We start from the raw sequence: 21,605 nt of genomic DNA on the forward strand, positions 1-21,605 counted from the left end.
GGTCAGAGGAGTTTTTAAAACAATTTGTGTATTTTATTTATTTTTTGTTTGTTTTGAGACAGTCTTGCTCTGTCACCCAGGCTGGAGTGCAGTGGTGTGATCTTAGCTCAGTGCAGCCTGGAACTCCTGGGCTCAGGTGATCCTCCCGCCCTCAGTCTCCCAAGTAGCGTGTGCCACAATGCCTGGCTAATTCTTTTTTTTTTTTTTTTTGCTGTCACCCAGGCTGGAGTGCAGTGGCCGGATCTCAGCTCACTGCAAGTTCCGCCTCTTGGGTTCACACCATTCTCCTGCCTCAGCCTCCCGAGTAGCTGGGACTATAGGCGCCCGCCACCATGCCCGGCTAATTTTTTGTATTTTTTAGTAGAGACAGGGTTTCACCGTGTTAGCCAGGATGGTCTCGATCTCCTGACCTCATGATCCACCAGTCTCGGCCTCCTAAAGTGCTGGGATTACAGACTTGAGCCACCGCGCCCGGCGCCTGGCTAATTCTTAATATTTTTCTGTAGAAACAAGGTCTTACTCTATTGCCCAGGCTGGTCTCAAACTCCTGGCCTCAAGCAATCTTCCTGCCTTGGCCTCCCAAAGCACAGGGATTACTGGTATGAGCCACAGCACCCAGCTAATTAACATATTTTAAAGATAGATTTATATTATCAGGTTTTAATATTGATTGGAAAAAATCCAGTAAAAAGATTTCAAATTATGAGAGAAAAAAATGATAGAGTGAGGTCACTGAAGATGAAAAGACTAGGACATTTCATCTGTAATAGGTGGGAAGATAGGATGAGTACAAATGTGGGTCTCTGTATAGGTCTAATGAGGAGATAGCAATTTCTGATTTCTTTATGAAAATGATAACATCAAAAGAGTAAGGCAGAAGCACCAAATGCTTCTAAGTGCATGACTTGATCCTCCCACCTCAGCGTATGGAGTGGCTAGGACTACAGGCATGTGCCACTGCACCTGGCTCAGTGCATAAAAGTTAAAGTGGATAGTGAGAAAGGGGAATTTCTATAAATTATAAAGGGGAATTATATAAATATAATAAGCTTACCAGATAATGCTAAATGCCCACTTATGGTTGGTGATTATGGAATTTAAACTAATACGAATCGTCCTTTGTGTGACTGCTTTGTTCACAGTTCACAGATTTCCCTGGGTAAACGCCCCTTTCTGCTTATGTTATATTTAAGAGTGCAGTCTCAAAAGAAAAATACCTTTCAAATTGAGCAGTAACATCTTCAAGGCTTTGCACTGTACTGTTATACTTTTCCTGAAAAAGCAGGGTGGCCTGGGTATGCGCAGCACTACTTTTCTCCAGTTCAGCCTCCTTCCTAAGAAAAAGAAATAATTAAAAGATAAAATGCCACCTACAATTATTACCCTAAGAAAGAAAATGGTATTTACCTTTGAAACTGTGAATCATACAGCTCATATCTTCACCATTGCATTACCTGCTAAATAGCTCAGATCCTAATTTATGACTTACCTCGAAAGACATGTTTTTTACACATTTTTCTACTAGCTTCAACTTATCTTTTCTGCTTTTTTGCTTTAAAAATTTGGGGGAAGAAGGTAGTAGAAGATAAAAGACTATAAAACAAAATCTTAAGATATTAGCCAGGACTAAAGACTGCAAAAGATTAGCAGTTAAAAAACATCTAGATTGAATGAAGTTTCATTCTCTCCATTTAGATACTTGAGAAAGACTATGAACAATTAAAGACATTTCATTTTAAATTACAGAAACAGTTATAAGACTCTGTGGATTTATTCTGATTATATGAATTACCCACATAATACACTATTACTGAAAGATTCAATAACTTCTTTAATGGATTATTTTGCATAGACAGAATGGGTTTTAAGTCATCTTTATAAACATATGCTATTAAATCTCAGAGATATTTTGGAAATAACATATTTCCAAAGTGGTGATAAAATCTTTAGATATGCATATGAGCTTTATGAGACATCTTTTAAAAAACATATAGAACTAAACATTGTAAATAAGCATTGTGTACTTATAGACTAAGTTGGACAGTGAGATAAGAAAAACAGCTGATCAAATTCATTCTGTAACAAGTGTGGGATTTCAAAAATATACACACCACAGCAATAGCAATCGAATATTACTAAAGAGTATATAATAAAAATATTTTCTTCCCTGTCCCCTAGAAGAATTATTTTCAATACTTAGTTGGTTTTTCTCTTAAGCTTGAAATTTCCAGGCTAGAAGGGATCTTAGAGATCACCTCATAAAACTTTTTTATATCTAATGAAGTAGAAAATGAAAGAAACTAAGATTGTCTTGCTCAGAATCAACCAGCTAGCTAACAGAATTAGTAATAAAAATCGTTATCTCTTGACTATTGGACCACAGTTTTTTGGGTTAGAATAAATAATTATCTCAACTTTCCTCTCTGAAAATGACATTATCTTATTTTCTCAAGATTCCTGTTCCCTGAGATTGGTTGTAATATAGAACACCCCTAATTATAATTTTGTATTGTTTCCCCAAAAGCAGGGATATGAAAAACCTTGCTGTTCATTCTCATTACTAATCACAAGAAAACAGAAAAGATTGATAACAAAAGTATCTACCAAGACAGATTCACAGGTGTGAGATATATTACAATAACACAAACTCCTATCTAGCCCATAGTCGTTGGCCAAAAAATGTTTTAATGATGAGATCCCAAGGATTTAAATAATATTTGCAATTTGAACTCAAGAATCAAACCAGACTTTGTAACTTAAATGTAGTAGTTTGTCACTGACCTGTGTTCCTGAACTATGAAATAGGAATATGTAGGCTAAGGAATAGTTTCTCTTAATAAATAAAAAATTAGCAAATACTATGGACAAAACAAAATGAAATAAATAAGTGTGTGGGAAAAGGAAACATAATGTGGCAGAAATTATAAGGAACTAGAATTAGGGAAAAAAGTGAGATTTCAGTCTTTTTTTTTTTTTTTTGAGACAGAGTCTCCCTCTGTCGCCTAGGCTGGAGTGCAGTAGTGCAACGTCAGCTCACCACAACCTTTGCCTCCTGGATTAAAGCAATTCTCCTGCCTTAGCCTCCTGAGTAGCTGGGATTACAGGCATGCGCCACCACACAGGGCTAATTTATTTTGTATTTTTAGTAGAGACAGGGTTTCACCGTATTGGCCAGGCTGGTCTCAAACTCCTGACCTTGTGATCCGCCTGTCTCAGCCTTCCAAAGTGGTGGGATTACAGGTGTGCGCCACCGTGTCTGGCTGAGATTTTAAAGTCTTTCTACTATAAATAATAGATTTCTTATTTTTGAATGTCTCCTAGTTCTAATTATTTTTCTCATTTGCTTTTTATCAGTTATTGATTCAGAGGGCATCTTGCTATGTTGCCCAGGCAAGAGTGCCATGGCTATTAACAGGCACAATCATTGAGCACTACAGCCTCAAACTCCTGATCTAAAGATCCTCCCATCTCAGCCTCCTGAGTAGCTGGGACTTTAGGCATGTGCCATTGTGCCAGCCTGCTTTGCATTTCTGAAATGTTTGTGCTCCCTGAAAAATATAATTAAAGGTGTAACTTATACTATGTAAATGCATAGACAAAAAATGGGAATGCTATTTATTAACGGGAGGGATTCTTTATTTTTTTCCCCCAAGTTCACTATTGTTTTTTGTTTTTGAGACAGAGTCTCGCTCTGTTGCTCAGGCTGGAGTGCAGTGACATGATCATGGCTCACTGCAGCCTTGATCTCCTGGGCTCAAGTGACTCTCCTCCCACAACTTTCTAAGTAGCTGGGACTACAGGCACACGCCAACGTGCTCAGCTAGTTTTTTTTTTTAATTTTTAGTAGAGATGAGGTCTCAGTATATTGCACAGGCTGGTCTCAAACTCCTGAGCTCAAGCAATCCTCCCACCTTGGCATCCCAAAGTACAGGAATTGCAGCCCTGAGTCCATTATTGTTCTAATGCTGATGTCCAATAAATTTCAGAAATTATCAGAGTAGTAAAGAAGTGCAAAACTTTTGTCATTTGTTTATTAAAACTCTCTTTGGACTTAAAAAAAAAGGGGGCAATACGTTTAACTTTTTTTTTTTTTTTTTTTTTTTTTGAGGCTGAGTCTTGCTCTGTCGCCCGGACTGGAGTGCAGTGGCCGGATCTCAGCTCACTGCAAGCTCCGCCTCCCGGGTTTACGCCATTCTCCTGCCTCAGCCTCCGGAGTAGCTGAGAGGCGCCCGCCACCTCGCCCAGCTAGTTTTTGTATTTTTAGTAAAGACGGGGTTTCACCGTGTTAGCCAGGATGGTCTCGATCTCCTGACCTAGTGATCCGCCCGTCTCGGCCTCCCAAAGTGCTTGGGATTACAGGCTTGAGCCACCGTGCCCGGCCACGTTTAACTTTTAACTTAAAAAAGGGGGCTGTCTTACACGTTTGCATGTACGTTTTGTGTACACATTCTGTGTCTACTACTTAATTGTAAAATAATAATTACTACTTAATTGTAAAATAATTCCAACCTCACACGCTCACATGATTGATAAGAGAATACTAAAAAAAAGTACTCAAAATAATTTGTGACATATGTAGTCATATATAAACATGAGATCCTATTAATACAAACCCTTTCAGCTTTCCTTCTAGGAGTTTTAATTCTTCAGCTCTAGATTTTGCTTCCTCTTCCAATTGCTTGACTAGCCTTTCAGCCTGTTCCTCCTTTTGCTGTAATTTATCAAGCTCATCCAGTGCTTGCTTTAATTCTTCCTCAAAGAGATTCTTCTCTTTAACCATTTCCTCTTGAAAAGAACAGAGCTTCTGATGAAGACTAGAAGATAATTCCTATATCCAAACAGAAAATCACCAAAATAAATTGGAATGGCATTGTGAGGTTGTACTAGAAGACAAAAAAAAGTACAGATAAAGAAGGATGAAACCTAAATGCAAGAGATTCAAGGAAACTTAAAACAATATAGAAATAGCATATTTGTTTTCATAGATTATTTCCTATACCTTGTTAACATTGCAGCAAATATCATCTTAGGCTTTTTTCTATGCAACGCACATGCAGAAACTTCTTAAACTAAAATTACATTATATATATATATATCTGCTTTCCAACTGGCTTTGATATTAATATAATGTTTCACATATTATATAAAAAGTATGTGGTGATTTCCATATTATATAATTATTTTTTAAGCTATACAATATACAAATAAATCACCATTGTGAAATAATTCAAATATTACAAATGATGTTAATATTATCTTTGACGACTTCCTCCCCTAATTTTACTTTTCCCATTGCAGAGATAGCTACGAGTTTGGAATATATATGCCTTCTGGTATTTTTCTATACACTTTTCTATACATACACATTTGGGGAGGGATATAAATGATATATACTCTGTTGTTGAAATCTTTCCAGGTCAGTGTATATTCCTCAATTCCTTTAGCTGTTGTAGGTTGTCTAACACTATAATATTTCACATCAGTGCATGTAAGAACCTGTTGGCTTAATTCTCACCAGTATTTTACATTATCAAATGTTTTAATTTGTGCCAATTTTGTAAGTGAAAAAAAAATTATTTCTATTTCCTTGGTTACTACTAAGGTGGAGCATCTTTCTACATTTATAGGCCATCAGAACTTCACCTTCTTTTTTTCTATCCTATGCCCATAATTTTTCAGTGGACTTTCTTTCTTCTCACTGATATGTAAAATGTTCTATAAATAATCTGGATTTTAAAAATTGCTTTGTTTCTTCTGTAATTAGACACTCTTTTACAAGGTAAGTGTAAATGTTTATATAGCCTAAATCACACAAGCATGAACCAGAAAATTTTTAAAAAAATTATTTCCCTGTTTTGCTGTATCTGTTGTCATTTTCCCACATTATTCATAACCCTGTGGTAAACATGTAGTGAAAATATGTAGCTAAATCCTCAGCATATCCATGATTATGTCCTCAGGATAAGACTCTAAAGACTGAACTATTAGATCAAAGAATATACACAATGTAAAGGTGTTCAGAGACATAGGGAAGTGTATGACACAAAATAAACAGTTTAAAAAAATATGGTAGTAAATTACTTTCTCTTGTTGCAGAAGTGAATCAACTTGCAATTGTTTTTGTTGAAGCTTTTCACGTTCCTGTTGTTCAAGAATAAGCTTCTGTTTTAAGTTTTGCATCTCAGCATTTAGATTTTCATTGTGTTCTCTATTCCTGTTGACATGTTCTTCTAGAAAGTGCAAAACATGAAAAATACTGGAATTAGATGGGAACATTAACATTGAGAAACTGGACTCCCATAATATTCCTTTATACTGCTTTTAGCATGGTATTTCCAAAGAAAAAAACAAAACTGTGAACTTTGTATCATTACATATAATATATATTATGTGCTACATAATAAAACCCACAAATCTTGTTCTATGTATCTACTGATTTTTAAATAGCCACCTAGTGGAAAAGTCAAGAATTATACAACTGTATATATTTCAATCAAGACAGGTAATATGCTGCATTGAAACAAACAGAAAACAAACATTATAAGAGTAAAATATTCTAAAATGCAGTACAGGTTTTTGCTGTTGTATAGCTATATAGTTAATTATATTTAAAATGTTAGTATAGCTAATTATATTTAAAAAGCTGTTTTAGCATAGCAGCATTTTTCCTAAATGTTGTATGTAACACTTATCTAAAGAAAGTAACTATAAAACACTGTAATACCTTTTTCTTTTTCAAGCAGCTGACATTTTGCATTTAGATCTTCTACTTGTTTAGATAATATAACAATATTCTCCTCAAGAGACTGCTTAAGGCTTAAAATTTCATCATTCTTCTCTTTCAAATTTTCTTCTAACTGGGCAACATCTAGCTTGTATTTTTCCACTTGATCTGAAGCACAACTGCATTAAAACAAATTATCTTAAAAAGCACATCTATTTAGGCACAGGGAAAAATAACAGATAAATGATAAAAATGATTCAGTATTAAAAAAATAAGGTTCAATTTAAAGCTACTGCTCATATTACCTAATTTCTTCGATGTATTCTAAGAGTTTTTCTGTTTCAGATTTTTCATCAATCTTTTCTTTCTCTATTGAAACACTAAAACAAAAATTGCATATGTTAATACATTCTAGTTTCATTATTTAATAATCATACATAATGCTTATGTACCAGATACTGCTGTATCAGGCAGGCTGACTCCAGAGTCCTAACTCTTAACAATTATTTTATGTGATTTCTCAAATTCACAATTTATATCCAAATAGAAGACTAAAATTTTTATTTAAGTGATCCAGTTTTTGGCATATACACTGACAAAAAACCTATGATGACAAGAACCATCATTACAGTATCCCAAGTGTTAGAAATAATTTTTTTTGTGGTCTTCCTGGTTTTCCCACCCACCCAACATACTTAATAGCATTTTGTGTGCTTTTGTCCCAGACTACCTGGTATTCGATTACTTATCTATTTACCTCCATGAAATCGTCCAATGCAAGAAATGGACAAAAGACTTCAACAGACACCTTGCAAAAGGTGATATGCACATAAAATGGGCAATAAGCACATAAAAATATGGTCAACATTCATAGCAACAAATTAAAATCACAAAGGAGATACCACTTCCTACCTCGTAGAAAGGCTAAAATCAAACAGACTGACAACATTAAATGTTGGTGAGAATCTGGAACAACTGAAACTGTCATACATTGCCAGGGGGTATATAAAAATGGCAAAACCACTTTTGAGTTTTAAAAAACATTATATATACACTACCCTATTACCCAAGAATTCTACTCCTAGAAATTTCTCTGAGAAATAAAAACATGTCCATAAAAAAACATAAAACATGTTCACAGCAGTCTTTTTAATGGCAGAAACTGGCAACAGCCCAAATAATGATCAAAAGGAGAAGAGTAAAGAGATGGAGGTATATTCATAGGGTGAACCACTACCCAGAAATAAAATGTGAAAAATTATAGTACACAGAACAGATTGGATGAATCTTGAAAAATTACATCAAACAAAAGAAGCTACACACACACACATGCTCTTTCTCTCTTGCATGTCCTAAAAAAAGGCAAAACTGGACAGGTATAGCAGCCATGTCTCTAACTCCAGCACTCTGGAAGGTCAGGGTGGTATCACTTGAGTCCAGGAGTTTGAGACCAGCCTGAGTAACACAGCAATGCCCCATCTCTAAAATAATAATAATAATGATAATAAATAAAAAAAGGCAAAGCTAATTTATGATGATGTAAGTGAGAAAGTAGTTGTGGGGATGGGGACATGCACAGGCAGTAGCAGGGAGACAAGAGGTGTGAAGGAACTTTCTGAAGGGATGAAAATGTTCTCTATCTTGTTTGGTAATGGTTACATAGGTGTATACAACTGCTAAAGTCACCAAACTGAACACTTACTATCCACACATTTTATTATATGTAAATTAAAGCTCAAAAATCAAAGGCTACGATTGTGCATAGATCACAACTTGCTATACCAGTGTTTTTCCATTTCAATCTAATGACCACTTTCATAAGATCATGAAACCTTTCCTCAGCATTAATACAGAAGATGTACAAAAGTAATGCACTCATACAACTTTCTGGCACAACATGTTTGAGGATGATTAGGGCTCATTCTCGTTCAAAAAGAGAAATAGGGCAACTGGAGGGAGGCAATGAGATAAGTACTAAGAGAAGGCTGAAGTCTCAGTAAACAATAATTTGTGAAGAGAGTCAAATCAAGAATTGCTTCCACTTAACAAGTTCTCTTCACATTCAGTCACTTACAGTTTTCCCTCCAGTTGGGCTATTTTCCCCTGAGACTCTTCGAGACTCCTTTGGGTGACCTGCAGCTTCATCTCCATGCCTTCTTGCTTGGCCATCATACTCTATACAACAAAGATACATGTTTTAGGAAATGAGAAAATTGTACCGATCCCCAGATCCAGACACAGCAAACCTGCCAAAGGCAGCACTCACCTTCATCTTTGTTTCTCTTTTGTTTCTAAGTTTCATCAACTCCAAGCTTAGAATTCTCAAATTCTTCTGGTTACCATTTTCAGAAAACTAAGTACAACAAACAGTAAAAAATTCAGAAATATTTTCTGCTAAGATATATTTGAAATACACAAATAATGATTTGTCTACCTATCACTGGGGTTATGTTTTTGACTGTAATATGCTTTGGTAGAGAGAACAGTCTTTGACCTACACCATAATTACTGATTGATTTCATTTTTTTCTTTTCTTTTTAAGAGATCAAGTCTCACTTCGCTGTCCAGGTTAGAGTGGAGTGGCATGATGATAACTCACTATAATCTCAAACTCCTGGGCTCAATCCTCCTGCCTCAACTTCCTGAGTAGCTGGGATTACTGGTGTGCACCACCACCAGCCCTAGCTAATTTTTCAAGTTGTTTATAGAGATGGGGTCTTGATATTTTGCCCAGGCTGGTCTCAAATTCCTGGCCTCAAGCAATTCTCCAGCCCTCAGCCTTCCAAAATGCTGGAAATACAGGCATGAGCCACTGCACCGATCTACTGTTCTTATCCCTCTTTTCCTTAATGTGACTTGCTGGTTTATTTTGATTTTATTTTTATGAGACAGAGTCTCACTCTGTCACCCAGGCTGGAGTGCCGTGTTGCTCACTGCAACTTCCACCTCCCGGGTTCAAGTGATTCTCATGCCTCAGCCTCCTGAGTAGCTGGAATTACAGGTGTGTGCCACCATACCTGGCTAATTTTTGTATTTTTGGTAAAGATGGGGTTTCGCCATGTTAGGCTAGGCTAGTCTCGAACTCCTGACCTCAAGTGATCCATCCGTCTCAGCTTCCCAAAGTGCTGGGATTACAGGTGTGAGCCATTAAGCCTGGCCTGCTGGTTTAGTTTTGAAAGGTTGTTTGGGTGGTCACTTACCTCTATGTGCTGGAGAGTACATTGCAAGATTCTAAAGCAAGTCCCTGAGACAGGATTTCTTGAAACATGCTTGCTTAACAAAATGAATCTGAATTGCCTGGTATACTTTGTTTTGTTTTGTTTTTTTGAGACGGAGTCTCACTCTCTTGCCTAGGCTGGAGTGCAATGGCGCCATCTCAGCTCACTGCAACCTCCACCTCCTGGGTTCAAGTGATCTTCTGCCTCAGCCTCCAGAGTAGCTGAGATTACAGGTGCCTGCCAATGTGCCTCGCTAATTTTTGTATTTTTAGTGGAGATGGGGTTTCTCCATGTTGGTCAGGGTGATCTCGAACTCCCAACCTCAGGTGATCTACCTGCCTTGGCCTCCCAAAATGCTGGGATTACAGGCATGAGCCACTGCGCCCGGCCCGAAAAACATGTTTATATTTATTCAACTGTAAATGTTATCATGAGGCTCAGATACCTTAGATTTTAGTAGTTCATTAGTCCTGGTCAATTCAATAAGTTGTTTCTCCAGTGTAGCATTATTTGCAGAGAGAGACGTTTTTTCCCTGAGTGCAGCATTTAGCCTTGCTTCCATCTTTTCCAACTCAGTTTCCAGATCCTGGATCCGCCTGTCCTGGGCACCACGTTCCTGTAGAAGAACACGAATCTGGACAAAAACAAGGTAATAATAAATGATTATGAATAATCACCCCTAAAGTTTCTGGAAAAATCTCTGATTTTGACATTATGCTTGTAGATATTCTAATGTTACTAGCTATCTGAATAATCATATTTACCTATGATACATCTTAGAAGTCTTAATGCATTTTAAGAACAGAAGAACTTTAGCTGCCATAAATTCCAAGTACAATTAAGCTATTTATTCCTTTTTTTTTTTTTGAGATGGAGTCTTGCTCTGTTGCCCAGGCTGGAGTGCAGTGGCGTGATCTCGGCTCACTGCAAACTCCGCCTCCTGGGTTCAAGCGATTCTCCTGCCTCAGCCTCCCAAGTAGCTAGGACTACAGGCACCCCCCACCACGCCCAGCTAATTTTTTGTATTTTTAGTAGAGATGGGGTTTCACTGTGTTAACTGGGATGGCCTCGATCTCCTGACCTCGTGATCCACAGGCCTTGGCCTCCCAAAGTGCTGGGATTACAGGTGTCAGCCACCACACCTGGCCGCTATTTATTCACGTTTAAGGTATTTCCACCTATAATAGTAATTTTCTTTAGCTTAAATTACATAAATTCAAATTAGCTTAAAATGCTAAATTTTTTTTATTTCAAGAAGGCAGAGCTGGGCTTCTGAGGAGAATGTACTAGGCACTGGCAAGGCATCATTCCTGCTGCTATTACCAGATTTAAAAAGCAAAACCAAACAACAAAACTCCCCCCAAACCAGTATTTGTCCACAGAAAATGTGGAAGCCAAAAGACAATGAAATGAAACGATATTTTTAATGTAATGGGGGGAAACCTGCCACCCTAAAATTCTATACTCAATGAAGTCACTGATAGAAATTATTAGTTCTAATCCTGGCTCTACCACTCACTTACCAGCTATCTCACTGAGACTCAGTGATTACTCCTCAGTGATTAAATATCAACCCCGACATGTATCCTCAATAAAATGATAGCTAACATTATTAGAATAAATACAAAAGAATCAGAGCAACTGAGCAGACGTCTACAGTTACTCTGACATACTCTTGGTCAAAAGCCAACATTCGACTGTAATCAAATGAAAGATTTTAATATATCGAAAGAATATATCCATGAGAAAAAGAGTTGGTTAGCAACAGAAACAGAAAAAAAAGATGGCAGAGAAGCAAAGTTCACAGTGAGCTGTTTAGCATTGCTAGGAAAGTAAATCGGTTCTTTAGATCAGTACTGTTCAATAGAAATTTCTGTCATGGTGGAAATGCCCTGTCCAGTATGGTAGCTGCTAATCACATGTGGCTATTGAGCACTTGAAATGTGATTAGTGCAACTGAGGAATTGAGTTCTTTTTTTTTTTTTTTTTTTTTTTTGAGACGGAGTCTTCGCTCTGTCTCCCAGGCTGGAGTGCAGTGGCCAGATCCCAGCTCACTGCAAGCTCCGCCTCCCGGGTTTAGGCCATTCTCCTGCCTCAGCCTCCCGAGTAGCTGGGACCCAGGCGCCCACCACCTCGCCCGGCTAGTTTTTTGTATTTTTTAGTAAAGACGGGGTTTCACCATGTTAGCCAGGATGGTCCGGATCTCCTGACCTCATGATCCACCCATCTCGGCCTCCCAAAGTGCTGGGATTACAGGCTTGAGCCACCGTGCCCGGCCGAACTGACTTCTTAATTTTATCTTATTTAATTTAGATAAGTCACATGTGGTGAGTAGCTACCACATTGAACAGTATAGCTCTGTGTTATTTCACCCATGAGAAAGGCCTATATCTATTGTGCAGAGCAATGCATGGAGTTAGCCTACCTTCATCACAGTCTGACCAGCTAGGATTGCATGCTCACTAAGAAATCCTCTAGCTATGTTGTCTTAACGTAAGTTAGCATACAGGAAGAGTGTGAACGATGGATAGATATAAATATCTGATCCACATATCTAATTGTAATCAACTGACATAATGATTTTCAGTTATCAGTTTTTCATTAAGTGGGCTATCTTGAATCTTGGCCTTGCCAGCATACCACATTAACATAGCCTGGATAGATAGCGAAATATTGTAAGAACTGTTTTCCCGTACGCACTGTTCTGGATGGCATGTTTGCCTCACTGCAGGACTCCTCACACTGCAGCAGAATCCTTATCTCTTAAATCTATGTAACTCTGTTTCTATCATATGTACTTTTCAATAAGTTGAAAGCACTGCTTACCTCTTTCTCTAATATCTTCAAATCTTTATCATTCTTTTGAGATTCCTTCTGTTTAAAAGCCAAAGAAAACTTATAAGCAAATTTAGATGTCACAACTATCACAGCCAAATTTGTTTCTTAGTTACCAGAAAAGACTAAGGGATCCAAACAGTTTCTATTTCAAACATTACACTGAGTCTGGTAAAAATTTTGCGGGTCACTCATCTGATAAATAAAAGATTCTAAAAATCTCAAGATATTTTAGGTTTAAAAGTTTTCAACCCAATAAATCAGGATTTTCCTAATCAGCCCAGTGAAAAGAACAGGTGGAACTTTATGAATAAAGCTACTGACTGCCTCCCTCTAATGTTAAACAGCAACACATCTTGAATATTTCATTATGCTATCTCAGAAAGAATCTTACAAAGAGAAATCAACTCAAAGTTTGATACCCAAAGAGGAAAATATACAGATGCAAAGAAATAAAAACTGAAATAGCATAAGCTCTGATTCTAATTTTCTCATTGGCTTTATTCTAAATAAGACATATAATTTTCACACTGTATCTTTTTATATCCAACAGACTTTCTGACACAATGGCTAGAAAAAGACTATCTTTTCCATCTAAAAATGGAAGAAAGTCATCAACATCTTGAATGAAATCTGTTTTAGATGTTTCTAAGTGGGGCAGGAGGTGGGAGTGACATCAGTGTCATGTTTATTAATTTTACACTCCATGAAATTTTTTATGGGGAAGGACTATTATTTTGGGGCTCCATACAAACTTGTATGTAATTTAGTTTTCTAAGGGGCTTTATGAATTACAAAATTTCAGGACAATTTCTTCAAGAAATTTAAGTCAAACCACTTACATCAATTTCTAAGAAGAGTGTCTATAATAGTCCTGCCCAATAAAAATAATGCAAACCACGTATAAATCTAAATTTTTCTAGTAGTGTGTTTAAAAAGTAAAAATCTTAATATATTTTACTTAAGCCAATATATCAAATATATTATTTCAGCATGTCACTAGTATAAAATTATCAATGAGATGTTTTATATTTTTGTACTAAGTCTTTAAAGTTTTCTTTGTATTCTACACTTACAGCACATTTCAATTCAATGCTAAATTTTCATCAGAAACATTTATGTATGTTTAGTTTCATAAAACACAGGGAGGAGAAAGTAAATTCACATACTCAAGTTGTTCCAAAAATATTTAAAAGTGTTCCACTAACAAAATTGAGTATATCTTTAAATATACATTAATTAAAATTAAATAATATTAAAAATTTAGTTCTTTAATAGCACTAGCCACATTTCAATTGCTCAACAGACACATGTGGCTATGCTTCCAGGCTGAACAACACAGCTCTATATTACAGAATATGAAGCTTAGACAACTGCCAAATGAATGAAGAACCTAAGCCTAACTTTTCCCAACTCTGAATATTTTTCACATCAAAAAACCTGGTAATTTGTACAACTTTCTAACTTTATTTTTATTTTTGAGATAGGTCTCGCTCTGCTGCCCAGGTTGGAGTGCAGTGGCACCATCTTGGGTCACTGCAACCTCTGCCTCCCTAGGTTCAAGCGATTCTCCTGCCTCAGCTTCCCGAGTAGCTGGGATTAAGGCACGTGCCACCACACAGGGCTAATTTTCTTGTATTTTTAGTAGAGACGGGGTTTCACCATGTGGGTCAGGCTGGTGTCAAACTCCTGACCTCAAACAATCCACCTGCTTCGGCCTCCCAAAGTGCTGGGATTACAGGCGTGAGCTACTGTGCCCGGCTGTCTTTTTTTTTTTTTTTCTTATTTTTGGAGAGACTGAGTCTTGTTCTGTTGCCCAGGCTGGAGTACAGTGGTGCCATCTCAGCTCATTACAACCTCTGCCTCCCGGGTTCAAGCAATTCTCCTGCCTCAGCTTCCCAAGTAGCTGGGACTACAGGCGTGTGCTACCACGTCCAGCTAATTTTTGTATTTTTTAGTAGAGACAGGGTTTCACTATATGTTGGCCAGGCTGTTCTTGAACCTCTGACCTCAAGTTATCCACCCGCCTCGCCTCCCAAAGTGCTGGGATTACAGGTGTGAACCACCACACCCCTCCAGCTGTCTTTTAAAAAGTATTATAGGGCGGCCGGGTATGGTGGGCCACGCCTGTAATCCCAGCTCTTTGGGAGGCCAAGGTGGATGGATCATCCGAGGTCAGGAATTCGAGACCAGCCTGGCTAACAGGCCAACATGATTAAACCTCGTCTTTAGTAAAAATACAAAAATTAGCCAGGCGTAGTGGGATGTGTCTGTAATCCCAGCTACTGGGGAGGCTGAGGCAGGAGAATCGCTTGAGCCTGTGGGGACAGAGGCTGCAGTAAGCTGAGATGGTACCACTGCACTCCAGCCTGGGTGACAGAGTAAGACTCCATTTCAAAAAAAAAAAAAAGTATTATGTAGCTTGCCTGATTATAAACTTAGGAAAATAGTAATAGTAGCTCTTGCACAAGCCACAAGACTATTAAGAATTTAATTTCTCACCACTCCTTAACAGTTTCTCAGTAGCAAACCTTTCTTAGATATTGGCATTTTTTCCCCCTTCTCTTCAAAAATACCCACCCTTCCCTACAAACAAATACACAAAAACAAAAAAACTCAAATGGTGGTACTCAATAAATTAAAGCATCACATAATTTTGAAATCTTTACTAGGTAATAAAAATTTAAGCATGGAAGTGACTGAGAATTGAAGGTCATTGTAATTGTGAACTAAGGGCACATTTAAACATAATGACCTAGGCAGAAATGTAACACTTGCTAGAGTTCTAATGATAACTCATTTCATTAATTCATAGATTTAGTTATAACCTTGATTCAGACACTTAACCCATTCTAATCAAATACAATACTTTCAGATGTTTTTGATGATACAGTTGATAAACCAGTTGGCATATAAAAGCTCGTCACCTTTGATTCCGAAGACTTAACTTTTCTAGCTGAAGCAGGCAAAGTAGTATCTTTGTCAACATTAAGATTTTGTTTAGATTCTGCAGAAAAATGAATTGTACAGATCATGGTTGGTGTTAACATGTTTTAACTACACACAAAACACAGTTTCCAGTTTTTTTTTTTTCTTTTTGTTTTTTGAGACAGTGTCACTGTCACCCATCCTGGACTGCAATGGTGTGATCTCGGCCCACGGCAACCTCTGCCTCCCAGATTCGAGCAATTCTCCCACTTCTCTCCCTAGTAGCTGGGACCACAGGTGCACCCCACCACTCCCAGCTAATTTCTGTATTATTAGTAGAGATGAGGTTTCGCCATGTTGGCCAGGCTGGTCTCGAACACCTGAACTCAAGTGATCCACCCACCTTGGCGTCACAGAGTGCCGGGATTACAAGCATGAGCCACCTTTCCGGCCCCAGATTTCTAATTGCAACTTTTGATGAAACAATATATTCTTCTCTTAGTTGCACATTTTCAAATAATTACACAATATTTTTACACATCAAACATGCTTCTGATTTTCCTAATATTCCCTGACAGGTCAAGGTAATTACTAAAGGGCAAGCTACATATCAATATGAGTGTCTTGCTTAATTTTCCTGGTTATATGACAACGTAATCATGACAGCATTATTCCGTACTTGACCCTTTCATAAATCCATCAAATACAATTTAAATATAGTTCTAGCTTCACATTTTAAAAAATGCTATAACATCTTTAAATATTGTTATTCATAACTTTAAACTTACAAGATCACATAACCACTGTTCTCTGGTGATCTATTACCTTTCTGTTGTTTAAATCTTTGTGATTTCTGAAACGATACTGGTCCTTTCAATACTTCTGAAGTTTTAACATCATAAGCACCAGGAGATGGTGCGCAACCTAGAGGAAATAGAAAACATTAATATATCATCTAATGTTATTTATGATCTTAAGTTAAAACATGTCATAATAAAGCGAATATAAATGTAAAAATGTCATTAACAAACTGCTTCTATTATTTTAAATGTAAAAAATTGCATCCATTTGATATTATAAAGAAGTCCTCTCTATGAAGAACAATATCATCTTGCCCTTTATATCAATCAACTGGGTCAAAGGAACACAGGCAACTGAGCAAACGACAGTTTTGAGATGAACATATGTATTACAGGCAATATATGGCTTTCTTACTAAGGACTGAATATAGCAAATAAAATACTTGGTGTCAACTCTACTCAAAGAGAATCACAAAGGTAACTGTTGGTTTCTAGAAATAAAGTAATTAAAACTGTCTATCCCTCAATGTTTAGCCTAGAATAAAAATTTATAGTGATAATCCATCTCTGGCTAATGTCAATACATCAGACCTATTGAAGATGTCAACTGCAATTCAAACGCACGGAAGAAAAGCAGCCACACTAGAGCAACTAGAATTTTTTGAGCACTTACTAAATGCCAGACGTTATGCTAAGCATTTTATAGATGTTATTTTATTTAATCCTCACAAGAACCCTATGTGATAATTTATAGATAAAGAATGTGAGGCTTAGGAAATTCAAAAAGCCAATGTTATTCAAAGTAAAAATTGTACTAGACTATATTTGTATGTCCCAGAAGTTTATACTGCATAATTTCACTTAACTAAAGTCCCAGATTTGAAGGCATTTCTGAGTAAATAAACATAGCAGATTTGAGATGGGGCCCTTAGGACTTGAAATAATTAAAATACTATTAGCCTAAAGCTTTAGCTGATTGGGAACAAATAGATTAATACTATTCTCTGAAAAGCTATTTACTTCAGTCTAGAGTCTCAACCAAATAAATAGGAAGAGCAAGGAGCTTGGACCATTCTCAGGCAATTAGGCGGTCCCCTAAATGTTTGTCAAATGGTAGACAGAAACTCATTATTATTATTATTATTCTTTTGAGATGTTGTCTTGCTCTGTTGCCTAGGTTGGAGTGTAGTGGCACCATCTTGGCTCACTGCAACCTTTGCCTCCTGGGTTCAAGTGATTCTCCTGCCTCAGCCTCCCGCGTAGCTGGGATTACAAGCTCCCGCCACCATGCCCAGCTATTTTTTTTTTATTTTTAGTAGAGACAGGGTTTCACCATGTTGGCCAGGCTGGTCTCAAACTCCTGACGTCAGTTGATCTGTCTGCCTCAGCCTCCCAAAGTGCTGGGATTACAAGTGTGAACCACCATACCCAGCCCCATGAGGAGATTTTGATTAGCATTTTTTAAAAAGTAAAAACAATAGAAAAAGTCAGCATGACTCATACGCTGCAAAGTTAAACACTATTTTGTGAAACTTTCCTTTCATATATATGTGTAGAGATATAAAAATACATCTTAGGTTGAAATAAATTTTGGGTTTTTTTTTGCTTTTTTTTTTTGAGACAGAGTCTCACTCTGTTGCCCAGGCTGGAGTGAGTGCAGTGGCACAATCTCCACTCACTGCAATCTCTGCCTCCCAGGTCTGAGTGATTCTCCTGCCTCAGCCTCCCGAGTAGCTGGGACCACAGGTGCCCGCCACCTCGCCCGGCTAGTTTTTTTGTATTTTTTAGTAGAGACGGGGTTTCACCGTGTTAGCCAGGATGGTCTCGATCTCCTGACCTCGCGATCCGCCAGTACCGGCCTCCCAAAGTGCTGGGATTACAGAGTGTGGTACATCTTAGAGCATCTATTTTATTCATTTGGGGTAGGGGTGGGGAAGTAATGAAGAATATAGTGTATTTTGAAGCAAACAGAAGACTTCAGAGAAAACTGCCACCACTACTGGTAGCTATGCCCTTTGGGGGTAAGTTGGGAGGGATTCAGAGCTGGTGGTTTTTCTCTTTTGCTCTCTGCTCTTAGAAATGCTGCTGTGGAAAAGCATGAGAAGCACTGTTCTAGATTTGGCAAGCAGCCAGAAGAGAAACGGAAAACAAAAATTAAATCAGGCTGAATTCATCCTAGGTACACTGAAAAAACTCAACAATGTACCTAGGATGAGTTCTAGTATTCTAATCCCTCACTGGGTCCACTCTCAAGGAGATAAGGGCCAGCAAAACATGGGACAGTGGATGTGACTAAGCAGCATGTGCAAGTTGCGAACAATTAAGGCCATATTTAACAAAACTTCTTCCCTAGAGACTCTACAGAGTCAGGTTTGATAGTTAAAGGGATTTGGCTTCAAGAGCAACTAGGCTGAAACGGAGCCTGTACACTTACCAATACTTTGTGAGACTGTGGCACACGCCATTTTCATGTTCTATATATTTTTCTTAACAACTCTTAAATGCATTAGAACATAGGTATGACTTGTTAGAAATCTGGGGAGAGGGAACATCAGACAAGAGGAATGGGATATCTTGGGAGAGATCATAAGCTGTCTGGAACAGCTTACATCTTCATCAACAATGAACAAAAGCTAAGCCAGGCAGTCCATACTTGTATGCAAACAAAACATTTTATGTGTTACATTAAACAAATTCTTCAAACTTCCAGACCTCTGTGTTTTCTATTTCTTCCACCTAGAATGAACAGCCCACCTTCCGTTTTGCCAGAAGAGCCTGGATGTTGCCTCTTCTAGTTTTTTCTGAATGCCCAAATCAGGATAGAAAACTCCCTTCATAGAAACCTGTGCGTATTGTTCTTATCATAGAACTTCTTGGTTTTCTTATGGCTTATGTACTATCCATTTTCCACATTAGCCAAAAGCCTGCTTGAAGTTAGGGGGTATCTTAAACATGTTTGTATCCCCAGTATTTAACTCAGGGTTGAGTTCAGCAGCATGGAAAAGAAGACAGAAAGTATGTTGGGGATGTGGGAATGGAATAGGCTTTTGTAATCAGCCAGATCAGGGTTCAAATCCAGCTGGGCCTGCCAATCAGACATTACTATGGGCCAGATGCTTTGTAGATGTATGGAGAAGAGGGTGAATAAAAACTCTCTCTTTTTCCGGTGTAGCTTTAAGCCCCTGGAAAGTGACTTCAAGAAGCTCAGATTCTTCATTCACAAACCAAGGATAAAGAACAGGACCTACCTTACAGTGTGGTTGTGAGGGTTACTCGAATAAGAAAAATCACCACACTGCCTCATACACATTAACATCAAATGAATAATTGGTATTATTCCTGTAACTGTGAGCCTGAAATACTGTATCTTTGGTAAAGCCAGTTTAACCTACTATAATGCAAACAACAACAACAAAAACCAAAAACCTTAAAGCCACACTGTTGACAAAACTTAAGAGTAGGTCCTTTGATTACTTGGGAAATCATATGGTCCTTGAGTCGTTTAACTAAGAAAATAAGTTTGTGTTGATTCACTTGCTCATTTGGCCTTCCTTGGTGAGTAGTTGTGAACATTTTCATCCATACGTTGGCTGACAGAAATTAGAGATGTAATGAGTAACCACGAAATAGCGTATGATAGTGGATAAATCACGAGCTTTGATATTTAGCTCTACCACTCACTGGTTGTGCAAGTCACAAAACCTCTGTTTTCTCATCTGTAAAACGGGGTCAATATCAGTACCTTCCTCACTTGGCTTTTGGAAGGAATAAACAAGATCTAGTAGCACAGTCCCAGCATACAGCATCTTAAATGATGAGTGCCTATCAAACACATCTAAGGCTTCCTGGTTACTGTGCTTATGCATTGCGGTGTTAAGAGCACATGATGGAGGCTGGGTTCATATTCCAGTCCGGCCACTTTGGTAGTGTAGCACTGAGCAAATTTAAGTCTCAGTCTTTTTATCAATAAAACAATGAATAATAGGATTACCCCTTAGAGTTGGTGGGAAATTAACAATAATCGATGTATAGCCTTAGTATGGTGCTTGAGGTATAAGTGGTCAATATCAGCCATGATAACTTCATTGTTTATATTTTCAGTAAGTGCTACTGCTGTAATTTTACACCCAGAAACTGCCTTTACGGATCTTCCTACTTTTATGCCCAAATGGAATATACAAAAGAAATCCACAAGTTCAGACTAAAAGTAATACTCCAATGTTCTTATCAGTGAGGCCCTCTCGGACTTGAAAATCAAATAGCTACCAACGCCTCGCCTCCATTCCCTTCGCTCTGCTGTAGTTTCTCCATTACCGCTGTTTATTGACAGTATTCCCCGCCTGAATGTAAGCCCCAAGGGGCGGGGACTGTTTCACTCCCTGCGGTATCTTTAGCATCCTGATTAGTGCTTGGCATGTAACAGATGCTTAGAGCATATCTGAGAAAAATCAATCAATTGAATGAGCCCCAACCCGATCCTAAAATCGCCTTCTGCTTGCCTCCCAAGAAGGGAGCCGAAAGAGGCAACGGGCGTTAGGGCGTCTCCCGTCCCCCAGCTCCTTTCCCCTTACGCACCAGAAGGGTCATTGAATCTTTTCAGGGGCGCCTTAGGAAAGGACATGTTGACGGCCAGCTCCAGAAACTGAAGGTCATTGGCACTCCTCGGCAACTGAATGCGGATTATCACTGCCTACCGGCTTCAAATTCAAAACTCCACACATTCCCCTCCCACACGGGTGTTAGCCAATTGGAAAGTCAAACCCCTGGGCACACCAATCCCGCAGAGAAATACAAAGAAAGACTGCTGGGTTCTGACTGCGTCCAATTAGCTGGTCTGTGAGTTCTGGCTGCCAGCCAATAGGAAACCGTTACTGTTCCCCGCCCCACCCACCTACCCAGTCATTCCCGGCGTTACTCAATTGTAACCTACGCACCGCTAGCATTTGCGCAAGCGCACTTCACTCCGGAGGCGTTTGAAAGTGCATTTTGGCGTCACTTAGGTGACTGTGTAGTGAGTTCCGGCTTCACTGGTTCCAGTTCTGTCCCATTGTTCGTTGCTTGTGAACTTTTCTGGGTTTCAGTTCTTTCATCCGGGTTCTG

General features: G+C 38.2%; 1 protein-coding gene across 3 annotated transcripts in view; it reads right to left on the reverse strand.

Moving 5' to 3' along the window:
• Positions 1 to 21,306, reverse strand: part of HMMR (hyaluronan mediated motility receptor) — a 33,587-nt gene extending 12,281 nt beyond the window's left edge. For 2 of the 3 annotated variants that reach the window (XM_023218884.1, XM_023218882.1), the window contains exons 1-12: positions 21,081 to 21,306; positions 16,531 to 16,629; positions 15,705 to 15,784; positions 12,769 to 12,816; positions 10,388 to 10,576; positions 8,991 to 9,077; positions 8,799 to 8,899; positions 7,030 to 7,104; positions 6,725 to 6,903; positions 6,082 to 6,230; positions 4,614 to 4,828; positions 1,218 to 1,334 (exon numbers count right to left, since the gene is read on the reverse strand). In XM_023218884.1, the coding sequence (XP_023074652.1) occupies positions 1,218 to 1,334; positions 4,614 to 4,828; positions 6,082 to 6,230; positions 6,725 to 6,903; positions 7,030 to 7,104; positions 8,799 to 8,899; positions 8,991 to 9,077; positions 10,388 to 10,576; positions 12,769 to 12,816; positions 15,705 to 15,784; positions 16,531 to 16,629; positions 21,081 to 21,126 (1,385 nt within the window). In that variant the 5' untranslated portion in view covers positions 21,127 to 21,306. The remainder of the gene's footprint in view (positions 1 to 1,217; positions 1,335 to 4,613; positions 4,829 to 6,081; positions 6,231 to 6,724; positions 6,904 to 7,029; positions 7,105 to 8,798; positions 8,900 to 8,990; positions 9,078 to 10,387; positions 10,577 to 12,768; positions 12,817 to 15,704; positions 15,785 to 16,530; positions 16,630 to 21,080) is intronic. The other variant, XM_023218883.1, reaches the window with a different exon arrangement.
• Positions 21,307 to 21,605: the final 299 nt, after the last annotated feature.

This window comes from Piliocolobus tephrosceles, chromosome 4 (assembly GCF_002776525.5).
Source record: "Piliocolobus tephrosceles isolate RC106 chromosome 4, ASM277652v3, whole genome shotgun sequence".
In the NCBI taxonomy this organism is placed as follows: Eukaryota; Metazoa; Chordata; class Mammalia; order Primates; family Cercopithecidae; genus Piliocolobus; species Piliocolobus tephrosceles.